General features: G+C 38.5%; 1 protein-coding gene across 6 annotated transcripts; it reads right to left on the reverse strand.

Annotated features, from left to right (window-relative positions):
- Positions 1-1,881: 1,881 nt before the first annotated feature.
- Positions 1,882-21,315, reverse strand: Zup1 (zinc finger containing ubiquitin peptidase 1). Of its 6 annotated transcripts, none has more exons than XM_050137989.1 (10): positions 21,208-21,315; positions 18,962-19,532; positions 17,812-17,922; positions 14,195-14,316; positions 11,254-11,422; positions 8,383-8,571; positions 8,056-8,221; positions 6,231-6,382; positions 5,592-5,812; positions 1,882-4,723 (listed from the first exon to the last, which is right to left on the reverse strand). In XM_050137989.1, exons 2-10 carry the CDS (start codon positions 19,515-19,517, stop codon positions 4,592-4,594), a joined length of 1,818 nt encoding a protein of 605 aa, XP_049993946.1. In that variant the 5' UTR covers positions 19,518-19,532; positions 21,208-21,315; the 3' UTR covers positions 1,882-4,591. The 6 variants fall into 6 exon arrangements, with proteins under 6 accessions (XP_049993946.1, XP_049993942.1, XP_049993944.1 ...); XM_050137985.1 differs by lacking the exon at positions 21,208-21,315 and adding an exon at positions 20,865-21,201 and having other exon boundaries at positions 18,962-19,557; XM_050137987.1 differs by lacking the exon at positions 21,208-21,315 and adding an exon at positions 20,865-21,201 and having other exon boundaries at positions 18,962-20,600.
- Positions 21,316-24,722: the final 3,407 nt, after the last annotated feature.

Raw genomic sequence — 24,722 nt, forward strand, 5'->3', positions numbered from 1 at the left:
CATTTTGGAAGGGATTTTAGGGTAAATGCAACTTCCAGTGAAAGGTACTTGTCAGGGCAGGATGGGGGAGTGATTGTTGAGCCTGCAGAAGCAAGCAGAGGCTGGATAGTGTGGAAGGCTGGTGCCAGGGCTTTAGGAATTGATATGACAGAGGTGAGGAAACAAAGAAAAGAAAAACACAGAGACACAGAAAAAAACTGGAATCAGGAAAACTGGGCTCTCTGATGAAGAAACCTCAGCAACCCTGAATCTCGGTGGCTTTATTGTACACACTAGAACAGGGAGCCATAATTTTTGCATACATACAGCCAGAGCAGGAGGCAGGATTATTATATACAGCTGAACAAGGAGGCAGGTTTGACTAATTTTAGTAGACATAGAAGTCTCTGTAGGGTATTAGTCTTCATACCATAAACATCAGGTGTTAGAGAGGAGCAGTGAGAAAGCTACAGGGGATATGTTCTGCACTCACTGCCAGTATTCACACTCAGACCCTAGGAAAGGCTTTGATGCCCCTCTGAGCTTCACCAAAAGAAGGTTTTGCCATTCCAATGAGGCTGAGGCATTGACCCTTGATATGACCATGACCTTGTCAACAATATACATTTACTAAGGACTTCACTGGCATTTCTACAGGCTAAATTTTACAAACCAGCAAGAAAGAGTATTAAACTAGGTCACACAAACAAATGCAAAGGGTAGAGCATTTGGCTTCAATGTTGAAAAAAAATTAAGACAGGAAGACTCATTGGGAGACTGGATGACTGAAATTCATGTTAACAAACTTCACACAGGTTTTTATTTTGCTTTTTAAATGAACAGTTTTTAAGTTGCTCAGTATCCATTCCCTTTGGGAACTTCCGTTCTATGCCAAACAAATGTGCTCTGCTTGTAATCTGAAATTTGAGTATCCTACAATTATAACTTGATTGATTGTTCCTGCTTTAAAAATTGACAACAAACTATAGCCTATAACTGATTTGGTCCTAAGACATTTTTTTAGTTACTCACAGTTTCTGTGAATTTCTAAGTCTTTCAATAATTCTTTGTTTATTGAGCAGAATAATAGGATTCTCATGTACACACACATACAAGAGTTGTCTGACCAGAATCTAGTATTTTTCCTACAGGCCAGGTCACAAAGGCTTTCAGGAGAGATGGAGGGTTAGTGGAAATATTTAACAAGAGAATCCTTGGTTTTTTTAAGGTGATCACTACACATTAAGGAGGTACTCATTTTGTGATAACAGGAGCTCCGCCCTACCAAAAACATCATCATCCTCAAAGGCACCTCATTTGTGCTCATAGTTTGGACTCACTGGTAGATCCAGTTATTGAGTTTATTGGATCAGAAGTTCTTGTCAGTGAATCAGTTATTTAGTGGATTATCTGATATCCCTATTGGAGATCTATATCACATTGAGTATAGCTTGTTCCTGGCCTCTTCCTGCCTCAACTCTGCTTTTTGGCCACAGTGAGTCAGTGGATCTGCTATAGCACCACAGCAGACTACAGCCATGGTGTTGTCTCACCACAGAGTAAGCCCACCCAACACTGAAATATTGAAGCAAAAGAAATCTTCCTCCTTGAATTGGATTGAGTGTTTGTCACCGCAATAAAGGCCTGATTGACACAACAGTGGAAAATACAGTGAGCTGGCTGTGAGATCCATCTTGTAATATTCCTGGGCAAATCGCTAATTTATCAGGCATCTGGGTTCTTGGAGTTAATAATATTGTTTGCCTTAAACAATTGTTTTAAAATTAAATGTATTAATAGATGTTAAGTACTCAGTAACTCATACAAGTTATGGCCCAATCCATTAGCTTGTGAACTATAAAACAAGTTTGTGAGACATGGACAAGAAATCAAAATCAACAATGCAAACAAGGTATTTTATTCAACTAATTACAGACAATGAATTAATAAGAAGTATAACTTAACAGGCACTTATAAATTAAATGTTATACCAAGGACTTCAGTGAAATCAAATTCTTCAACTGTATCAGAGTTCAATATCAGTAAAAAGGATAAGTACAAAATCACCGAAATATTTCATTCAAGGAATCTTCTCCGCTGTAAACACTTGAGAAGCCTGTTTCCTGGCCTTGAAAAAGAATCAAGAAGAAAACAGTCTATGAATTATAACCTAGAAATTAATTATATATACTATGTTATCAGTTTTAAAAAAAATACATGTATTGTTTATCCGTGCATGCCTGTGTATGCTATAGAGGTCAGCTCTCTTTATAACAGGAGGATCTTGAAGTTAGAGTTGGTCAGCCTTGGTAGCAAGTATTTTTGACAGCTGAGTAGTTGTATCAACCCTCTGTCTTATCATCATTTCAATGTAGAAAATAAAACCTGTACTTTTTTCAAGATAACAATGAAAAGTCCTAGTGGAAAATTATGATCTAAAACTTAAAAAATTAGTAATATATATTTTACAAGTCAAGTCATGAAGAAAATTCTAGATAAAGGCAAAATAGAGTGAAACAAAATGTTATCTGATGGACTCTGTCAAATGTAAAATTGCTGACTCACAATGATATAGATGGGAGGGGGTTTGAGGAACAATAGGGGACCAAAGAAAAAGTGAAAAGAATGATAGAGCTATGAGCAAATAATTCCACTACTGAGGAGGCAAAAGCAGGTAGATCCCTGTGAGTTCAAGTCTAGACTGGTCCACATAGTGAGTTCCAGGACAGCCAAAACTGTAGAGTAGGACCCTGTCTCAAAAGCAAAAACAACAACAACAACAACAACAACAAAACCCTTGTTGATTATGAGTTAGTATTCCAGCTGTACCATTCCTGGGTGAGGAGTTACTGTATCTAACTTGGGGATGAGGGAGAGTCAGTTTCTTTAAGGATATGTCTCTTGGTAAGTTGACCATGCTCCAGTGGCTGGTCTCATAACCAGGAATATATGAGAAAAAAATTGGACTCTGTGGGTTATGGAAAAAAGATAAATAAAGCACATGATAAGGACTTGGTGGATAAGGATCTGGGAGAATTTAAGGGGAATAGAGGAGGAAACCATGGTCAAAATACATTCTATACATATAAAAAATATTCATAGTGTTAATAAAATATTAAAAGAATAAAGGAAAATTTCATTGTTTCTGCTGCTTCCAAATTTGGTTTACAAACTAAAGCATATTAAGCTCAGCTAAACTAAACAAATTAGGATAATTGAAATTCAGAGTACTGGAATAACCAAATAAAAACTAAGAATGTACTGAAGTATATTAGCAACTATTATCAAGATGTGAAGAGAAGCCAGGCATAATATCAAATGCCAGTAATCCATGATGTTGAGGTAAGAGAATGAGTGATGTGGGAGTGTCATATCAATCTGTTGCTTTCATTGGTTAATTAATAAAGAAACTGCTTGGCCTGATAGGTTAGAACATAGGTGGGTGGAGTAAACAGAACAGAATGCTGGGAGGAAGAGGAAGTGAGGCAGATGCCATGCCTCTCCTCTCCAGGGCAGACACGTGATGAAGCAAGCCGCCAGGTCAGACATGCTGAATCTTTCCCGGTAAGACACAGATTATTAGAAATGGGTTAAGCAAGATGTAAGAGTTAGCCAAGAAGAGGCTAGATATAATGGGCCATGCAGTGTTTAAAAGAATACAGTTTCCATGTTGTTATTTCAAGTAAAGCTAGCCGGTGGCTGAAAGCCGGGCTGCAGGAACACAGCCCGCAGCTCCTACTACAAATGTTAACCTAGGCTACACAGTGAACTCAAGACCAGCCTGGGCCACGTGAAACCTTGTCTCAAAGGTTGAAAAAAAATTTTTAAGTGAAAATAGGTTTCTAGAAAAACAGCTCAGTGTTTGGTGATGTGGTTCTTACAAAAGATGTAAGCTCAGTTCCCAAAAGCCATGACCACCTACAACTCTGGGTATAGGGGACACCATGTTCTGGTGTAACACTTATGTGGTTTGCATACAGGCACACACACACACACACAAATTTACATAAAAATAAACATAATTTAATAGCTTTAATAGGGCAGTACATGGTGATGCACACCTGTAATCTCAGCATTGGGAAGCAAAGGCAGGCTGACCTCTGTGATTTCTGAGGCCAGTCTTGTCTATATAATGAGTCCCAGGTCAGCCACAGATACACTGTGAAGAAGACCTGTCTCAATTTTCTTTTTCTTTTGGGGAAAAAAAATCAGAACTAAGAGTGAGTTGATACGGGTGTGGGGGAGAGCAGAAAAGGTGAAGGTAGTGAGAATAATCAGAACACATCCTTATACATGTATGAAATATTAAAAAGAAAAATGATTTAGTAAAACTTCTTAAAAAGAAGCTTTTTCCAAGAGGCTACACAAGACCAAGTGCTGGATAAACTGCTACACTGCAGATCTGACTTCACTACTCACTATAAGCATCCTCATTTGAAACACAGAAACAATATCCATTTACCCTACAGTGATGTTCTATACAGTGAAACATGTAAAGTCCTTAGTAGCTGTAATTCTTAAAGGCACAGCTATGATCTAACAAACCCTGCAATCCCGCCCCCCAAAAAAAACAAAGTCAAAAGTAAAGCACAGAAAAGACATGTTTAGTATTTTAGCAGCAACAATGACTCACTTTATAAAACTGGAAACATAAAAGCCACTTAAAATGTTGTTCACCTGGCCGGGCGATGGTGGTGCACGCCTTTAATCCCAGCCCATGTCCCTCATGAGTATTCTGTCTCATCTTTAGAGGGAAACAAATATGAAGTTCTCAAATAAGTACTCTTTTTAATTTTCTCGTAGAATTCCCACACCAGGGCTGCAGATGTGCTCAATGGTTATGAGGACATAGTGCTCTTGCAGGAGGCCCAAATGAATTTCCCAGGACCCAAATCCAGCAGCTCACAAACCACCTGCTACACAAACTCCATGGCATCTATGCCCTCTTCTGGCTTCCATGAGTATTGCACTCCATGTACAATACCACACTTAAAGACACACACAAACACATGCAATTAAAAATAAAAAATAAAATCTTAAAAGAAAAATAAAAAAAGAAAAGAAAAAACAAAGAACAAAAAGAAAAAAAAAGAAAAAAGAAAATTTAAGATTCTGGGATCTCATGCATTGTCTAGGCTTAGTGTGCTATGATGCCACAGCAGCTTACAACCTCAGTGTAGGTTTTCTAATGCCTAGAAATTCTTCAGTAATTTGGAACTCATCACTTAACTATAAATGATAAAGGCAAGAGTTGTTCTTGAACTGAGTATACTCAGAAGGTCGAAGGATAAGATATAGCTCCTGAATCTATTGTGATAAACAGTAAGACCACCTGAGTTAGGTTACACATTGTTTTCATAACATTATTGTTACTGATCACTTACCTGACATCAAAAGGTAAAACAAACTTAAATATTTTATGAAAATGAATTAAGCAACTGACATTTAGATACTATCTAAATTTAAAAATGGCCATTCCAGATATCCAGTGACATCAAAGACAAATGTATTTGCCATTTCATGAAATAGAAGAGTTGTGAGGAGATAAAGAGAGAGAATGTTGATTTTAACTAAAACTTTTAAGTGACTTCACCTGATACTGAGATACTTACAACTTTCTCCTCTGGTGAAAGAACGCCCTCAACTGCTACTATCTGGTACTGCTTATGTTTAAGATTCCCCACAGATTTCCGCAGCTGCCTGAGACTACCAGGCTCTATGTCTTGCTTTAACAATCTCTGCATTTCTCGGGAAGAACATCCAGGATCAAATATTAGTAAACATAACGTCCGGTTTTTCTTCTCTTCAATGCCAACAATTGTTCGACTATGACCTAGCAAAGTATAAATATCAGTTAATATCTCACATCTGTACAGTTATTACTATATATACATTCACAGTCTCTGTGTGGGTTTTTGTGTGTTTAGAACACACGCACATAAACACACACAGACTTGCTGTTTTAAATAAGTACAGTCTAGAAAGGCTTAACATAGTGACAAATGAGTAAAGACTGGAAGAAGGAAAGGGATGGATAATGAGCAGTGAACCAGAAAAAGACCACAAGAAGTGGAAAGGCCCCAAGATGCTGTGTCACCCAAGAACATACCAGAATGACAAGTAGCTCTGACAGCCAGTCATAACAGCGCCCCCCTCCACCCTGTCACCTCTGCTATTGCAATCTTGACCTTCCTTAAGCAACAGCCAATCTGCTGTCTTAAAAATGATAGTTGTGTGTGTGATCTACTAACCCTGGTGCTGGAGATAGACAGGAGGTTTAGATGTCCACACAACCTTTGGATTCCCTTCTCTAGCTGAAGAATAATAGTTCAATATCCATTCAAATAAGCGAGGGTGTGTACCCGATGGACCAGTTGACTTGTGAAAATCAATAATGCGGCACCTAAACAATTGACAAAGAAAATAGTTTAGAGATATTTTACAAATTTTTGCATAAATGTAATTTGAAAAAAAAAAAACTTGATCCAGAACAATTTTATGTATTAATGACTTCCCTATGAAGAAAAAATTAAATATGAATTTTAACCATTTAGAAAAACTATCATTTTGTGGGGAAAATAATAACTCAAATCACCACTCATAGCTCATGAATGAGCTAAAAATTACAATGATTTCCTAACATATTCCCTGCACAGCAAATAAGAAGCATGCTGGACTTTTAAAACCCATGTGCTATAACATGGGACACAATCACTTTTATTCTAATGTCCCTATCCCTGATGATCAGCTACAAACTTGCCAGCCAGAGGCTGGAGAGATAGCTCCATGGGTAAGGATGTTTGTTTTGAAAGCCTGATGACCTGAGTTGAATCCCTGGGACCCACATCAAGGAAGATGGGGAAACCAACTCCACACATTAGATTTCTGACCTCCACAGGCACTCTCCAACACATGCATAATAACAAAAATATAGAGATTTAGAGAAATAGCTCAGTGGTTAAAAGCACACACTACTCTTGCGGAAGACCCACATTTGGTCACAGTCGCCTGTTAACTTCAGCACTACAGGGTCCAAAGGCACCACACTCATGTTCACATAAACACAAACATGCACATATACACATAACACAAAACCTGTAAATTAATAACTTTCATGGTTTTTGTTTTTAAAGAAAACAACTTCTTACAGAGGTTTTTCTACTCAGCGTTAAGTGTAAACACAGAAATAATTAAAATCTTCAATCAAGTTATTGTGTCTTTATTTAAAAGAAAAAATCTGAATTCTGATTTTAATCCTCAGTAGTAGTCATTTTTACATCAAAAGCATTCTAAATACTTTACTCCAAAAATAAATAAGTAAATATAAAAAAATTCAGAGTATATTTGATTTTTTTTTTTTTAGTTCCTGTTACAGACAATACTGGTGAACAGCATAGGAATATGTGAGTTCTCCCCTCTCCACCCAGTGTCTCCTGTCTGGCCCAGACTATGGTGGCAAGTTTCCTTTAAGTAATCTTGAATAAATCAGATTGTTGAACTAGGTTCACTTCTACGCCACACACACACACACAAAAAAGTACTATAAAGCATAACCAAAAGCATTTAATAGCTTGATTATTTTAAATTCCACCACAAACAATGCATCATAGCAATAAAATCTCAAAAAGATAAAAAACTGTTAATGGTTTCTGCCATACTCTGAATGTGCACTGTCCCTTGTAGGCTCACATTAGACTTGATCCTCAGCAGGAAGAGCTATTTGCGAAGGTTGTGAAAACTCTAGGGGGTGGAGGCTTGCTGGAGGAAGATCACTGGAGGCAGGTCTGGAACTTTATAGCAGGTTCCCATTTCCTACTTGATACTATGCTTCTTGACTGCTGATGCAATATGACAGCCAGTCTACTTTCTGCACCTTATGTTTCCCCACCACAGTGGGCTGTATCCTTTGAAAGGTAAGCCAAAATAAACCTTCCTCACTTAAGTTACTTTGGCTAGCACATTTTATTACAGCATGGAAAAAAATAACTAAGGCAGTGAACTTTAGTCTGACTAAATTTAATGCCGGTAATCTGCAATTGAATGCAATAATGTTAACTGGAGTTTGCAGGTACATACTTTACTCTCAGTGAGGTCAGAAGTGTATAAATCTCACAAGCTCCAATCCAGGCCTTTGTTCCCTGCAATTTGTTATTAAGTTGACAGGCTCCCTGAGGATCAAAACCTTCCTTCCATGCATCTTCAATCATGGACTGAATTTTTGGAATACAAGGAATGGACATACCTGGAATCATGTAAGCAAAACAAGTCACAAGGTCAGGTACTAATATGCTGAACAATTATACCCCATAGTAACATGTATTCTACTAAAACCCAATTTCTAAGACATTTCTTGGCAAGACCCTCTGTGTGTATAAACTCAGAGAATAACAGTACTTTACATACCTTTCAAGCAGTCACCATACACATCGTTTTGTAGTAATGATGAAAGTAGCATCTGGAAATTTCTATAACCACAACCCCAACCTTTGTCCCCAAAGGATGAATGAAAGTGGTCCACCACTGTAGAGAGCCACACACACCTCACATCTGTGGCAGTGTTCTGATAATATCTATGGAGGGCTTCAATAATTCCTAGAATAGAAGAGATTTGGAATACTGAAGAAGATTCATTATCTCCATTACACGGTTGTTCATGTCTAACATCAGCTTCAAGCTCCACAGAAAACACCCACCAAGTCCACTTTTAATTTATCATCTCACACTACGACCTTAGCTCATGATCTCACTGACCCAAAATCCAAGTTTTCTAACATGAAAATAAACCTACGTTTTCTAACACTAAAATAGTTCTCCCTGCAATGACCTGAAGGTGTCTGCATCCTTAAGCTCTTCAACTGCAAAGCCTGGGACACAAGAGTACCCACCCTTATAGAACAAATGCTCTTCTTGTCTTTCCATTTGTTACACTAACCACTAGAGCTTGCTCAGTCTTCATCAGTCTGCTTCCACCTGAAAGTGTATGTCTCCTGCTAGTCTACAGCATTAGTACTAATCTGCAGAATATAAAGCTTAAGCCAGTGTCCTGCATCTGACCTTCAATTCTTATTATTATTATTATTGACCTAACAAGCAAATATTCTGCACCTGAGCTTATAATTTAACTTCAGTACTATACTTTGTATACATAACAGGATAGTAAGTGCTAAGCAAAGAAAAATAAATATGACAATATTTCTAGAAACATGACCGTAGACCAATGTCTAGAATTTAGTTAAGCAAGATATTTGGACAAGTTTACATGTGGTTCTTCCTTTTGAAAATTCTTCTTCTACTTCTTCTTCTTAGAATTGTAAAAATCCTGGAAGAACCAAACATCACCTTCAAGTAACTTTTTTCTTACTCTACAAAAACAATCAGAACATTTATTTTTTCATGACCCCTACTTATTATGTAGTCACATTGTGTCACAGCAGAACATTGTAGTTCTGTGTAAAAAAAAAATCTGTCTTCTTTAAAAACTTGGATGACAATGGGCAGTGGTGCCTTTTATGTAGTTCATGTTTTCTCACAGCATGGGGTATGAAAAAGAAAAGTCATTACATGTATTTTATTTGAATGAAATACATGGAAATGTTTTTAGGGAGACAAATTTAAAAAAAAATTCAAAATAATCATTTTACCAATAGCTACAGCTGTGCCCACTATCATGAAGAAAAACATGATATAAATTTAAAACAATAATACCTAAACAAGTCTTACTTTAAAGAAAAAGAACAACAAAAATGACTTGTGACTGAATAGTAAGTTTACTCATGGAGAGAAAAAATGATGAAGTGGCATGAAACAGACACTCTAGCAACAGAAAGATAAAGGACTCAGATGGAATCCAGGTTTAGGACAGTACTTTAAGAAGGAAAAGGGGGAAAACCTATAAGAATAAAATTATATATATATATAATATGTATTATATATACATATTATATATACACACACACACACACTGGCATGCTTATTAGATGTAAGACAGAAATACCTCATTTCCTGGCAAACTTTGTCTTAGCAATGATATCATACAACCATATTAAAGAGTCAGCCTTAGTGGGAAAGCTATTATAGTTTGCCAAATTGACATGCTATGCCTATCAAATTGCCTTCTAAATGGTTATATTTACACCCATAGATTAATGTTTGGTAGTGGGTGTCATTAACTGGTCAAAGAACTTAGTGAGAATAATGACTATTTGATATTCAACCCTAAGTGGTATATCTACATTAACCCCTCCAAGGCTCAGGAACCATTAAGGAAGAGGGGGCACCGAAGGGTTTCTGGCTCTCAACCTTAGTAGCAAAGCCTATCTGAACAGTACTCAGGTTACCAAAATGGTGCAGGAAAATTGCCTGTATTTTGTCATCATGTTTTAAATAAACGCTGATTGGCCAGGCAGGACGTAGAAGTGGGAAAACCAGACAGGAAGTAGAAATGATACAATGAGAACAGGAGAATTCTAGGAAGGAGGAAGTTGATTCCTCTCACTCCTGCCCAGACCACCAAAGCAGCAGGATGTGATCTGCCCCACAGAAAAAAGGTACTGAGCCACATGGCCAATATAGATAAGAAAAATAGGTTAATCAAGATATGAGAGTTAGCCAGTGAGAAGCTAGAGCTAATGGGCCAATCAGCTTTATAACTTATAGAGACCTATGTGTGATTTTCTTTGGAGCTAAACAGTTGTGGGGTACCGGGCAGGGCAAAAAACAACAAGCAGGCCTGGCCGATCATGTTACACCAAAACTCTGTCAGAGAGGAGAGGGGTGGTCGCAAGAACACACCCATCTCTGACGATTTATAGACATTAAACCATTACAGGATAGGAGCTCGTGAGGCCCTCACCTCCCTCAGATCTATAGGAAGATAATGGCTCCTAGGGTGGGGAAGTGGTGAAACACACATCTTTTTTTCTGACCCTTCATTTATGTTCTTACAAGTAACCCTTAACCAAAGCCAAATAAACATTAACATATGCTAATAAAATGTTTAAAAAAACCTAAAGGTTCATTTCCCATTGCTGTGAGTTAATACAAGGGAAACTAAATTATTTTAAATGAATTATTTACTATAAAATAGGAGTTTAGTTTTAAATATTTGGAAAAAATATGTGAAATACAATCTCACCTCAAACTACATTAACTGTTGACAAAAAAATCCAGCAAATTCAAACGACTATATTACCCCAGTGACGTATGCAACATTAAATTTATTACTCCAGTAGCACATACAACAGTAAACTGCAACTTGTATTTTCAAGCACTCACCGGAAGTTTTCGTTTTTCCATCATCAATACCAATAGCTATTGATTCCATCATGTCTGCTTTTCTGCTGTGAAATTCAGAGGGATGCATTCTTCCCCTGTTTACTTCCATCTCCATGTACCGTAGCTGCTGTTGTCTGTATCCACCAGAATTATCTAAACCATACTGCCGCTAATAAACACAAAACAAATAACTTATTTTTTATATCCCTGTTCTTCAAGCAAATGGAAACTTTCAACTTATTTTTTTTGGGGGGGGGATGTATATTAACATAGTCTGGCTAATGGATTTTTCATACAAGTAAATGTTAAGATTTTCATAATAATTAAACCATATATCCATAATTTAATAACTAGATATTTCTCTGTAAGCTTCTGTAGCTCTAAGAAATAATTAGTTGCTTTCCTTCTAATATTGGAATGAAAGAACTATCTTTCTGCTAAAGGCACAATTCTCAGGATACAGTTTGTAATGGGAATTTGTGATTCTGTCCCAACACTCATCCACAAAGTCCCACTTTGTCATCAAATCAATCAATCATGCTACAGAGTAAGTGAGCTGTGTTTTTGCAAACTGTACTGAGACATTCAAATGTATAAAACGCCTTATGGATAGACTTCCTGAGATCTAAACAACTTACAAAGTTAAATCTTTGTCATGGTTAATCTTATTAGGGTTGAGGTGACTTAAATTTACCACAGGAACATTTTAGGGTATGTCTGTGGGTTGTCTAGATTGAGCTAATAGAGATGGAAACCCACCCTAAACATGGCGCATCCCACAGCTACTCACAGACTGAATAGAAAGGATAAAGTAGCTCATCTGGCCCTGCTTCTGGCTGTAAATGCAATGTGACCAGCATTCTTCCTCACACTATACATAAACCCTCTTTCCATAAAGTGCTTCTTGACACTTATTCCATCAAAGCAACAACTAAGGTCTAAAAAAGCTTACTAAGGAGTGGGCTTCTACTGTAGTCAACCTGTCCGGAGAGTTCTTATGCCGTTGAAACCTGTTTATGAGGAGGACTGTGGAAGAGTTTGGAACTCCAGGCTCAAAAGGCCCTAGAATACTGTAAGCAGGGCTTAAGGGGCCATTCTGATAGAGTAGGGAGACCAGAATGCTAGGACCATGTGAAGAGTGGAGGCCTGATTCAGGAGGTTTCAGAGGTAAACTGGGCTAGAAGTCATTAGGGATTCATTCTGGCAAGAATCTGGCTTCATTCTGCTTGTGTCCTAAGAACTTCAGAGGCTGAAGAAGTAGAAGATTGGTAATTGTGAAGTGGTGAAAATCCTAAATTAGATTTTCCAAAACACAGTTCAAGGAAAAATAGTTATATGTATGTGTCTGAGAAAAAAGGCTTTCAGATGTATGTAAATTAGGGAAGATTTTCAGATATATTTACTCATAAACCTTTATATTTAACTATTCTATTAACATATATAAATGGCATTTAAAAACTCTACATGCATTATCAACACAAATAATTATAGTGCACAAACTAGAAATGAAAAAGGAGAAACATGTATTAAAAAATTCAATGCACTAAACATCCTCAGATGCTGCAAGTTTAATCCAACAGAGACTACATTCATATGAGAAAAATGTGCCCTCAGATATTATGAAACACCAACCTCTGAACTTTCGTTAAATAAAAATGTCTGAAATTGTAAGCTGCCATGTAGGTACTGGGAACTAAATCTGGTGCTCTTAATTTCTGGGCTGTCTCTCCAGTCCAGAGGTCGTGATCCTTAAAGGAACTTAACACTAAGGAGAGATGGTGTGGGACAATTGTATTCTGTCAATTATATTTTAAATAAATGCTGATTGGTCAGTAGCCAGGCAGAAAGTATAGGCGGGACAACCAGACAGGAAGTAGAGGTGGGTCTATGAGAACAGGAGAATTCTTGAAAGAGAGAAGCTCCCTCAGCAGTCCTGTCCAGACACAGAAGAAGCAAGATGTGACTACACTGCTGAAAAAAGGTACTGAGCCATGTGGCTAACACAGGTAAGAATAATGGACTAATGTAAGCTATAAGAGTTAATAAGAAGCCTGAGATAATGGGCCAATCAGTTTATGATTAATGTAGACCTCTGTGTGATTTCTTTGGGACTTAATGCCTGTGGGAACTGGGAAGGACAGAAATCTAGTCAACAGAGAGATACACACTAATTTTAAGCAGACAGACAGATTCTCAGTATAGTGTCACAATCTGCCCGTCACTTGCATAGTTTTATGTGCACACTTTTCTAACTGATAGCTATCTAACATGGAACAAAACACTTTATTTTGATTCTTCATTTAAACACACAAGAGAAAGAAAAATGAAAACAAAATTGTTTGTTTTCTGTGAATTTTTTCACATATTTTATCTGAAATGATTATTCTAGTATCTGAACAGATGGCTACACTGTTTTGTTTTATTTTGGGGGTTTTTTGAGATGGTTCCCAGGTTGACCTCAAACTCAAGACATTTATTCACCTTCCTCTGTCTCCCTAATGCTGGGACTAAAAGCATGTACTACATATACAGTCAAGAATGGCTACATTTTCTTCCTTTCTTCTTTTTCTTTATTTATTGGGGGAGGGAGCTTGTGACTGTGAAGGTAGAAGAGGGAACAGATCCTGGAGCTGGAATTATAAGCAGGTATAAGCTGCCTGACGTCGGGACTGGGAAATGAACTCAAGCCCTCTGCTGGAGCAGCAAGCACTCTGCTTGCTTTGCAGCTTTGGAGAACTGTGTCCCCCATCCCAACAAACTATAGAGGACACAGATGAAAATATATTTTAACATAACATGGACAGGCTAGGTAGAAATCTTTTTGGCTGTGAGCTTTAACCTTTTAATGGTGGAGTCATATCTTCATACATAAGTTAACATCTCTAAAATATATTTGGGAAATAAGAACTCTACTCAATAAAACTGTTACTAATTTTTGTACCTGCAACTTCTGGAACTCTTCCCTTTCTTGTCTTGATTCTTCAGATTTCCTCTTCCTGTCTTCTTCTTGTTGAAGCTGGTGAGCTAATTCTCGATCACCAGAACACTGGACTCTGTCCACACCTATCAGAGAGTACAAGCGACATTCACTAACTGCTCAGGCTGCAACAAGCACTTCTCATTGACTAACTGATGTCACCTTCCTGACAGTTTATGAAGTATTATCGGCTGAGAAAAAAAAAAAATTTGAAAGGTTAAGTGACACTTTTTATTGATGGCTCTGAATACAACTAATGGAGATTCACTTTTGAAAGAAATATAAAAAAAGAAAGTAACAAAAACTACAAACTATACATTCATTAGCTCCAACTATTTCACTCCAGTTAGTTTTACCCAAGCAAGATAATTTTATAGCAATGACTTGCTTCCTCTTTCCCAGAGAAACTGAAGATCCTTTTCTTAGTGGCTTCTGTATAGTATCTTGTTTCTTAGAGTTCTTTATTTTTCAGGGTTTTCCAGTGAAATAGGACTAAGGGCAAGTCAGAAACACCACACACAGGCACACTGAGACAGACACACATACAGTCAGAATGAGAGAGACAGAGAAACAGAGATAAAGAGACAAAGAGAACATCATTAAATATCATGAGTCATGAGGGGTTTAGGTCACATAATAACACAGGGGAAAAGTTCCTGATAGTCAGAGAAACAGAGACTAGAAGTGAGAGTCAGGCCAAGAAGCTGGAAATGCCAGCACCAGTTTAGAAAGGATAAAATCCCAATCTGAGGTCAAAGGCTTCAGATTTCTGATAGGAATGCTAAGAAGAGTTCCAGAGTCCAAAGGTCAAACACTCTATCTAGAGTCGAAAAGCAAAGAGCAGCAGCAGGGAAAACAAGACCCAATCCAGAAGGAAGAGCCAAAGTGAGTCTGCCCCTTCTACAACTGTCTTGGTCCATCTAGAATCCAACTAAACTGGATGCTACCTCCCCACACTGAATACAAAGCTTCACTATTCAGTTTGCCCACATACACATTTCCCTTGGAAACATCCGCAGAAAAACACACAGAATAGTTTAACAGTCTTCAAGGTATTCCTCAATCCAGAGACATTACAATTCACAAACCTGATTATTTAAATCCAAAACTGAACATTTTTTTCTTCCAAACTTCCCAGCTATTGCTACTCTTCCTATTTGAGGCTCCCTTATATTCTTGGTGATATAATTCACAACTGATTTTGAACATATCCTGAGATTATCTGCCTTGGTTTATAGAATACATGCGCCAATACAAAGCCTACCCATAAAGGAAGAATTAGCAGACATTCAGCTTTCAAAGACTCACCTTTTCACAGCATTCCCTTACAATAGTACTCAAAAAAAAAAAAAAAAATAGCTAGGTGGCTAGTTTATGTTAACCTGATGCAAGCTAGCAAGCCACAGCCATTTGGCGATACACAAATTGATAGAAATGGGTTAAATTAAGATGTGAGAATTAGCCAATAAGAGATAATGGGCCAGGCAGTAANAAAAAAAAAAAAAAAATAGCTAGGTGGCTAGTTTATGTTAACCTGATGCAAGCTAGCAAGCCACAGCCATTTGGCAAGAGAGACTATCAACTGAGAAAATGTCTCCATAAGATTGACCTATAAACCAGGCAAGTGACGCAAGCCTTTAATCCCAGCACTCGAGAGGCAGAAGCAGGTAAATCTCTGTGAATTAGAGGTCAGTCTGGTCTACAAGAGCTAGTTTTAGGACAGGCACAAAGCTACACAGAGAAACCCTGTCTTGAAAAATAAACAAAAAACAAAACTAGATTGACCTGCAGACCGGGCATGGTGCTGCATGCTTTTAATCCCACCCAGCATTTGGGAGACAGATGCAGGTGGAGCTCTATGAGTTCTAGCCTGATCTGCAAAAGTGACTTACAGAGCTACACGGTGAGACCCTGTCTCAAAAAAACAAAAAGATTGACCTGTAGGCAAGTTTGTAGTTCATTTTCTTAGTGATTGATATTGGAATACCCAGCTCTTGTGGATAGTGCCACTCCTGGGCTGATGGTCCTGGATGAACCCAGGTTGACCCAGCCAGGAGAGATCAAGCCAGTCAGCAGCACACCTTCATGGTCTCTGCATCAGCTCCTACCTAAAGGTTCCTGCCCTGACTTCCCTCAGTGGTGACTGTTACCTAGAAATATAAGATAAAATAAACCCTTTTATCCGCAAGCTGCTTTTGGTTGTGGTGTGCTATTACAGAAACAGGAATCCTAAACAAAGGCAAAAACATACGAACTGGAGCAGGCAGCGGAAAACCACTGAAGAGGAATAATCTGCCATCAATGCTCTAGTAATTTTTCTCTTGTGGTGAGGGATAAAGCAGGCATGTGATGCATAGAGATCACTGGTATTGGTAGTAAACCACTGAACACTAAATCTCCCACTTTATTATGTTATCTATATATCCTCAAATACTAAGATTGAGTAGAATACAGTTTACTTCTCTTAGAGGCCACTTTACTTTTTCTGTAAATCCTGGAAACTCACACAAGATCTTTCCACTTCAAAAGCTCCCTAAAAAGTAATGTTATTGTTTAAAGTGACAGACAACAGGACCAGGGAGATAGCTCTGCCAGTGAAGTGCTTGCCTTACAAATACAAGGACCTGAGTTCAGTCCTCTAAACCATGTGAACCTTATAGGTATGTTTGTAATTCCAGCATGAGGGAAGTGGAGATAGGAGCATTCCTGGGATCTAGCATAACTCATGGACTCCATGACAATAAGAGACCCCATCTTAAAAGAGAGATAGGGCGTTCCCGAGGATGACATCCAACATTATGGCAAGGTGTTCACATAGGCAGAAACTAGCTGGGCTGCCTCAGAGGGATTTAGAGCAGCTGAATCTCTAGGAAATGGCACCTTCCAACCTGGTGAGCTACCTGCAGGCCAGGCAGTGTCCTCCGGGTTTCCCAGATTTTGTAAGCATCCCACATGACAGGGTGGGTGATGCAGCTGGTTTTGACCCATTTCTGCTCTTGTAACTCCTCACCCATACTCCTGTAAGTAACCCCAATAAAACTCAATGACTCATCAAACTGAATTTTGGTGAACTTTGGTGGTATCAGGATTTTGGTCTGTCATAGGCTCTCTGGGGTAAGTAGACATGTGTGCTGTGTCTTCTCAGGGAAAGTTTGTCACACAACAGTTGTAAGATTCACATAAATTCACCTAGCTTTTTAAATTGGCAGCTTCCTAGTTCAAAATTTTTGCTAGCTAAATGCTAACTTTATTACTTCAAACCAATGAAAGAATGGCCTTACTTTGCCAATAAAAACTTTAAAATAGCAAACACTTTACAAAGCATTATCTTAAATGATGTACGTTCTCCAAGTCAAGCAAAGCTCAAGGATGTCAAAATCTGATTTGAATGGTGTCTCCACAGTTCATCCTGTAAAACTTTTCTGTGAAGTAACTTTCAGGAAAGCAGTGCAGCTCCATGAGGACTATTTAAAGAGCAGATTCACTTTTAAACAGTATGACTTTTGTCATTATATCAATAACCTAAAAGAAACATGTATTCTAGAAAGTAGAAATTAAAATACTTTTAGACACAAACATACCTTCTTGAAAGCTGCTTTCTTCTAAATGCAAATCCACATGTTCCTGAAGAATATGGTAATTTGTACAGACAAGCCCGCACATGGGACAGTCGTAGAGTGGTTGATGACAGTCTGTGGTAGAGATGCAGAAACGCTTGTTCAATTTGCAGAATGTTTAAACTTTTCACCCCATGCCAAGAACTATGTGCAATCTGGCAACTTCATCATATGAGTAAAATGTTTTCCTAGTTAGCATTAAACATGTCGACAGGCATAGTGGTGAACACTTTTAATCATGGCACTAAAGAGCTAGAGGCAATCAGATTTCTGTAAGTTAAAGCCAGCCTGGTCCATGCATCAATTTCCAGGCTAGCCGCGGCTATACAGTGAGACCCTGCCTCAATAAATAAACAAACAAACAAGGCACATCAAAGACTTTCTACTACTTTCTAACCTTATTGTGAAAATGAAAATCCTTTACAGTTGGATTTAAAAGCTACTGTTCACATTAGGGAATCACAGCCAGTTATAACCCTAGTTCCCTCTTCTGGAATCCATGGGCACCTGTACACAGACACACACACACATCAACAATAAAAATCTTAAAAATAAAATGAGAATGCCTAAGGAAATAATGAAAAGGTCAAAAACAGTCCTCTCTGATATTATTGACATGTTACAAAATGATAGTTATTAAGTTAGCACAATAATAAGGAATAGTTAAGAAAATAGGACCTGAAAGACCAGAACTGATTCATACAGATGTAATAACTTGAAAAGTATTATGAATCAATAGATTTTTATTTTCCAAACTCTCAAATATATACACTACATATACATACAACATATACATAATTCAAATGAATTTAAAATATGGGAAACAAGAATATAAATGAATACCTTTTTTATCTAAGAGTAAAAATACCACTGTGGGAAATATATGGAAAGCAAACACAAATGAAATGTAAATCTTGCAAAAATTAAAAGCTAAGACACAGGGGTGGAAAACAGCTTAAGTCACGGATTCTATTGAGAATATATTTTCAAAGCAACTGATGTCAGAAGTTGAATCTTAAAAGCACATTTGGAGCAGTTACCAAATCAGCTTGATAGCATGGACTACACCAAGACTATTGTTTTCCTAACAAGTTAACTGAATTAAACACTTTACCTTCTAATGGAGTTTCTAAAAGACTGGCGTGTTTTGTTTTCACGTGCGTCTCCATATCTTGACTACACCCCTCTATTTTTCCACAAAAGGGACAGTCAGGAGGACTGTAAGTTGTCTCGTAAATTGATCCTGGTACTGGAGACAATCCAGACTGCTTTTCTGGGCTTCTCAGGTACTGTCTAGATTCAGTTATCCTCTCTGTATGAAAAGCTTCATGTTTTAAAGTCCCATCTTTAGGAACGCTTTGGGCTGAATTTTTTGGAAAATTAGATGCACAAGCTGAATGAATACTTGAATGAACTTCCATTGTTCTCTGTAGAGTGGTATTCTGGCTGTCTGGATTTTCATACTGTATTGCATTTAGTTTCCCAAAGTTTCTTTCTGGTGCATTCTGCTCAAAATGAGCAGTTTCAATATGAAAACACATTTCATCATAATTTACACCTGACAACTTGCAAAACGGACATGTAACTTCGTTTTCCATGTGAACAATTAGGTGAGCCTTCATATCTAGTTCTGAGGCTACTGTCTCACCACAGATGTCACAGGAAAGCATGGTGGGGACATGTGCCTAGAAATGAAGCAAAATCACAATTCTGAAAGCAAGAGTTGAAGAAAAAGGACATTTCATAAAATTACTTGGTCACTCTTGGAGTATTTAGAGGTGTATTAGCTTTGGCAAAAAATATTCAGTATACCTATCATTCCTTAAATTCATATACTTAATTCTAAGCATCAATCAAAACCTCACTACAGGTTAAGCATCTCTTCTCCAAAAATCCAAAGTCCAAATGTTCCAAAATGCAAAACTTCTGAGCTATGTATGACATGATTCCATAGTGGATCTATGCCTGATCTCATGGGACGGATGACAGTCAAAAACAGACACACTGAAAATATAAATATACATGTATAAGTATACATGAAAATACAAGAGGTACATGACACATACAGAAATTTTGTGTTTAGCATTGTATTTCTAAATATTTTAAATAAAAGATATTCAACGTGTGCCTGAATTTCAACATATCAAAGGTAATAATAAAATAAAAATAATAAATTTATGAATCAAACATTTCACTAAGGCATGGTGATGCCTTCCATCTCAGCACTCCTAAGGCTGACGCAGGTTGATCACCATGAATTGGAGGCAAGCCTGGTCTACACAGTTTCAAACCAGTCAGAGCTGCCTAGTGAGACTTCATCACACAAAACAAAAATTCAAAGTGTTTGATTCAAAAGATAGAAAAAAAGTGTATTTAATTAGGTGTTCATGCAAGGTAAGGTTAAAGGAAAAGTGCAGTCTACGTGTATATTTACTTGCATGTATTAATGAGAAGGGTAAATGTACCTTAGTATTAACACTTCCGGGCTTTACAAATGTCAAACTGAATCGTTTTTACATACATGAAAACCCTGGATCAGACAGGTCACTCTAGCCAGAAACTGAACACACACTGCAGAGCCCAAAGGTAAAAGCTGAGAGGCTGTAGGAAAACAGCACTCACTCCTGGAATCCACGAAATCCAGAAAACTGGGTTATAGTCGCTGGTTTCGTTACATTAGCTAACAGCTCATTCCTCTGAAGTTCAGTATCAAACGAGTTCAGAGAATTTAGATTTGATGGGCTAATAGCAAGCTGATTACATATAGGAAGCTGATTTAAAAAAAAAAAAGCGAACAAACAAAAACAACCCTTTTCAAGCAATCACACCACCACCTTCCTAACCCACCTGAAAATAAAAACCGAGGGCAATTATCCCTTTCATGTAAACTCAGCTTTGTAAAATGTCTATACATTTTCTCCTTTTTCTTGTTTCTCTTCAGACAAGGAAAGTAAGTTTCTGATTCTAGAAGGAAGTTAGTTCTCTGGACACTCAGTTTCGTTTCAGATAAAGGATACAGTAGAAGTGAGACAGGCCAAGGGGAGCCTGGGTGCGCGGTGGCGAAGGCGTTAAGGCCCGAATCTGACGGAGTTCTGCGCCAACGTCCCACCGGGCTAACGTCCGACCCGGCTCCGGCACCGGCCCTGCGGCTACCCAGAGCCGGCCAGGAGACGGGGTCAGCGGCTGCGCCGCCGTCCTTCCCCACCGCGGGAGCCGCCAGCGTCCGGCGCCGCTCCCCGCACAGCCCGCCCGAGCGACGTGGGTCAGGCCACCCGAGACTCTGCCCCACAGCGAACCGAAAGAGAGCTCTGGCCTCCGAGAGCCCTCCGCAGTACCGCAGCCACAACAGCCCTTCCTCACCGGCGGAGGAGAGATCCCAGCATGCCCCTCTCCAGATGCGGCGGAGTGTGATGCATTCTGGGACCTGGGGTGAGATTTCCAGTAGCGTTTGCTAGAGCATCCCCGGTCCCTCCCACTCTCCCGCCGCAGTTTCCACGTTAGATTTGCTAAAAGAAAAACTAGGTTCTGAGATCTGTGTGTGTGTGTGTGTGTGTGTGTGTGTGTGTGTGTGTGTGTGTGAGAGAGAGAGAGAGAGAGAGAGAGAGAGAGAGAGAGAGAGAGAGAGAGAGAGAGAGAGATGTTAAGGCAAACACGTGTTTCTATTTACACTGCCTAGTGTCAAGCTCTAAATTATACTCTGCAAGTTAGTAAAAGCAGGTTCCTCCATCAGGTTCCAAAGTTGCCTGTCCCCTGCAGTTACAATCTCCCCAGTGTTCCCACTAGAAGTGTTCTTTGTACCTGGAGGCAGCCTGCGAACTAAAATACACAAGACACAGGACATTCTGGTGAGGCAGAGACAAGTAAAAGAAATGAAATGAATACCATAAATGTTACAAAGAAAATAAAACTGAGTTGCAGAGGTACAAATGTTGACAGGAAGTTTTCTCATTGTTAGGAAATGAGCTAAGCCGTTGGCCCCCCCCCCCCGCACAGAAATCCAATCAGGTCGAATAAAAACGAATGAAACTGCCCATGTTTTATTCAATACAGCACTCTCGGGTGCCGAGAGCATGACATGGGAGACATAAAACAGTGGAGCACATGCAAAGCCATGTGTTCCTCCGCTGGACGTCCACTTAAATACCCTGTGGGAGTGGTCCTGGGATTTGGAGTCCAGACCAACGCAACTCCCGGGCCAGGGGGCTAGGATGGAAGCCAGGGGCTGGGGTGACACTCCCAACTTAACATCACACTCATAAAGATAAGTGTAAGATGTAAGAAAGTCTCCTTTTAGGACGACAGTATTAGTTTTAATGTTAGAAAGTCGACTTACAGAGTTACTGATGTTAGGGTAAGTTCTGTTTAACGAGGTGGACATTCTGATGAACAAAGTTAAACTAACAAGAAAGAAGCCTAAGACTGAGGAACGTTTCCTTACTAAACCATAACGAGCCAAAGCTACTTGTCTCAATTCATGGGGTGGGGGCGAGGGTCAAAGGACCCTTTCACGGGGTGGCCTATGACCTTTGGAAAACACAATTATTAACATAACGATTCATAACAGTAGCAAAATTACAGTTATGAAGTAGCAACTAAAATAATGTTATGGTTGGGGGTCTCTATGATATTAAGAACCGTATTAAATTGTCGGAATCTCAGAATTAGGAAGGTTGAGAACCACTGGATTACAAAGTCAGCTTAGAGCTGCAGGGTCAGCTCACTTAGGAGCTCTGAGGAAGCTCTAACGTATTTAAATGTGGGGGGGGGTCGTAATCTGATAAGTATAATATTTTTAAATAATGGGGTAAATGTGGTTCATGAAGCAAAATGTATTTCTTGCTTTTCTGAATCTACTCAAGGGGGTCAAGGAGTGATTATAAAAGCAAATGGTATTCTTACAGGACATTGAAAGTCAGAAAATGAGCAGAGTTGAGTAGTCACCAATTAGCTGAGAGATCAACAACAAAAAGTCCCTAGAGTTATAAAAAATATTCAGAAAATGGAAAACTTCTGGGAAAGAATTTGAAGGACTGAATAAAAGAAAACGTTGTGAAATGTCTAAACACAGTGTAGCTAAAACTCCACTCCAGATTTCCCCCGTCACCAGCTTCCCCAGCGACTCTTTTTTCCCTCCAGGACAGGTTTGGTTTATAAAGAAAGTGGCAGGCCATCTTCCGTGACCGGGCAAGATTCACTTGTCAGATCACCTTGCAGGACAGACTTGGAGCTGAGACAGTCGTGGACAAAGAAACATGCCATGACTGGACTGCTGAGTCATGGGTATTGCATGTCTTGTCCTTAAATACTACCTCAAGCCAAGACCCCAGAGAGGAATTTGAAAGGTCGTTGGATCGCCTGTGTCCTTTCCCAATGAGACCACATGAAATAAATCGCCCTTTTCTGCTTTTCAATATTTACTTGTCTCTTTTAATCAATTTATTGAGGATAAGAGGCCAGATCTAGTTGTTGGGGCATAAGCTGTGATCCTCAGTCTTAAAACCCTAAGCTCAATTCCTCCTTACATTTACTTCTGTCCTGCCTCATTTAGTTGGAGATTAGTGTTGAATTCTATTCTTTCCACTCTCCGTGTTTTGCTTCTTTCTTTACTCCTGCTTTAAAAAAAAAAATGAGAGTTGGTGATCTCCTACTTTATTTCCCTCAAAATTAATTTCCTCCATTTGCCTTTTACTCCTTTGTGCAGCTCTTGTTAGTTAGGGGAACTCAATTTGCTATCTAATTTTGTACTTTTTTTAAAAAAAATGTATTTTTTAATCTTCTATCTCTTCTTTCTTCTGTTCTGTTTTCTCAGAAACTTCCCGTTTTATCCTCTAAATTCCCATTGATAGATACACCTAAAACTTGTGATAGTATTGGGGGCCATGCTGGGGAGGTGGCTCAGAGATTAAGACTACTGACCACTCTTCCAGAGGTCCTGAGTTCAATTTCAAGCAATTACAGGGTGGCTCAGAACCATCTAGAAGGAGATCTGGTGCCCTCTCCTGTCGTGCAGGTGTATATACAAGCAGAATACTGTATATATAAATAATATTTATAATAGTACTTTCTAATCCCAAGAGGTGCTTATACTTTTAATTTGAGAATTAACTATTTTTTCTTGTCTCTTAGTGGATATTGTGGTTTTAACTTTTCCTCATTTATTCTTATACTATATTTCTTCAGAACTAACTTTAAAAAATATTGTGTTGAGGTCAGAAGAGGTAATGCACACCTTTAATCTCAGCACTAAGGAGGCTGAGGTGGATGGATGTTTGCGAGTTGGAGGTCTTTGGGACCTATATAGCAATTTTCAATTCAGGCAAGACCACAGAATGAGAACTTCTGATGAACCAGAATGCTTCCATCTTAGGGTTGAAAGCCATCTGATAGTAAAGACTGATGGATTAGCCTTTTACATCTTAACATTAGAAGCCATTTTGTTACAAGGTCAAAATAAGCCCATTCCTGTTTTCTGTAAAACTTGTGTTTGACCATGCCTTGACTTATTTTCTGGAATGACTCATTCCACACTCCATACCCTAACTTCCAACCTAATAACATGTTCTGTCAAAATTATACATAACCAAAATTACTTTGGAAGTCTCCCAACCTTTAAAAAAAAAACCTTGCATGTTTGGAGCTATATAAACCTTTTCCTGTGTCCAGTGCTATTTCCTCAAACCTACTTTAAAGAAATAGTCTCTTCGGTCTAACAGAAAATACATCTTGCATAATCTGACCAAAGAATTTGGGAACTGGTCTTTACTCTCATTTCCTGGAATTGACAAGACAAGCTAGGTTCGTTCTTGTTCATGATTAAACTTTTATTTTTCAAGAATTGGATTCTACCTCACCTGTAACTTTAAATATAAACGGTT

This window comes from Alexandromys fortis, unplaced genomic scaffold, assembly GCF_014885135.2.
Source record: "Alexandromys fortis isolate MF-2015 unplaced genomic scaffold, M_Fortis_MF-2015_v1.1 scaffold_14, whole genome shotgun sequence".
Taxonomy (NCBI): Eukaryota; Metazoa; Chordata; class Mammalia; order Rodentia; family Cricetidae; genus Alexandromys; species Alexandromys fortis.

What these genes read in the sequence shown, in the direction of transcription:
- Zup1 (XM_050137984.1), bottom strand. Translation starts at nt 20,730, where the DNA reads ATGAAAGGGATAATTGCCCTCGGTTTTTATTTTCAG. An exon ending in TGGAAAAACGAAAACTTCCG is followed by an intron (nt 8,572 to 11,253) that starts GTGAGTGCTTGA and finishes CTTCTATTCTAG; the next exon opens with GAATTATTGAAGCCCTCCAT. An exon ending in TTTCACCAGAGGAGAAAGTT is followed by an intron (nt 4,724 to 5,591) that starts GTAAGTATCTCA and finishes TTCCCTCTAAAG; the next exon opens with ATGAGACAGAATACTCATGA.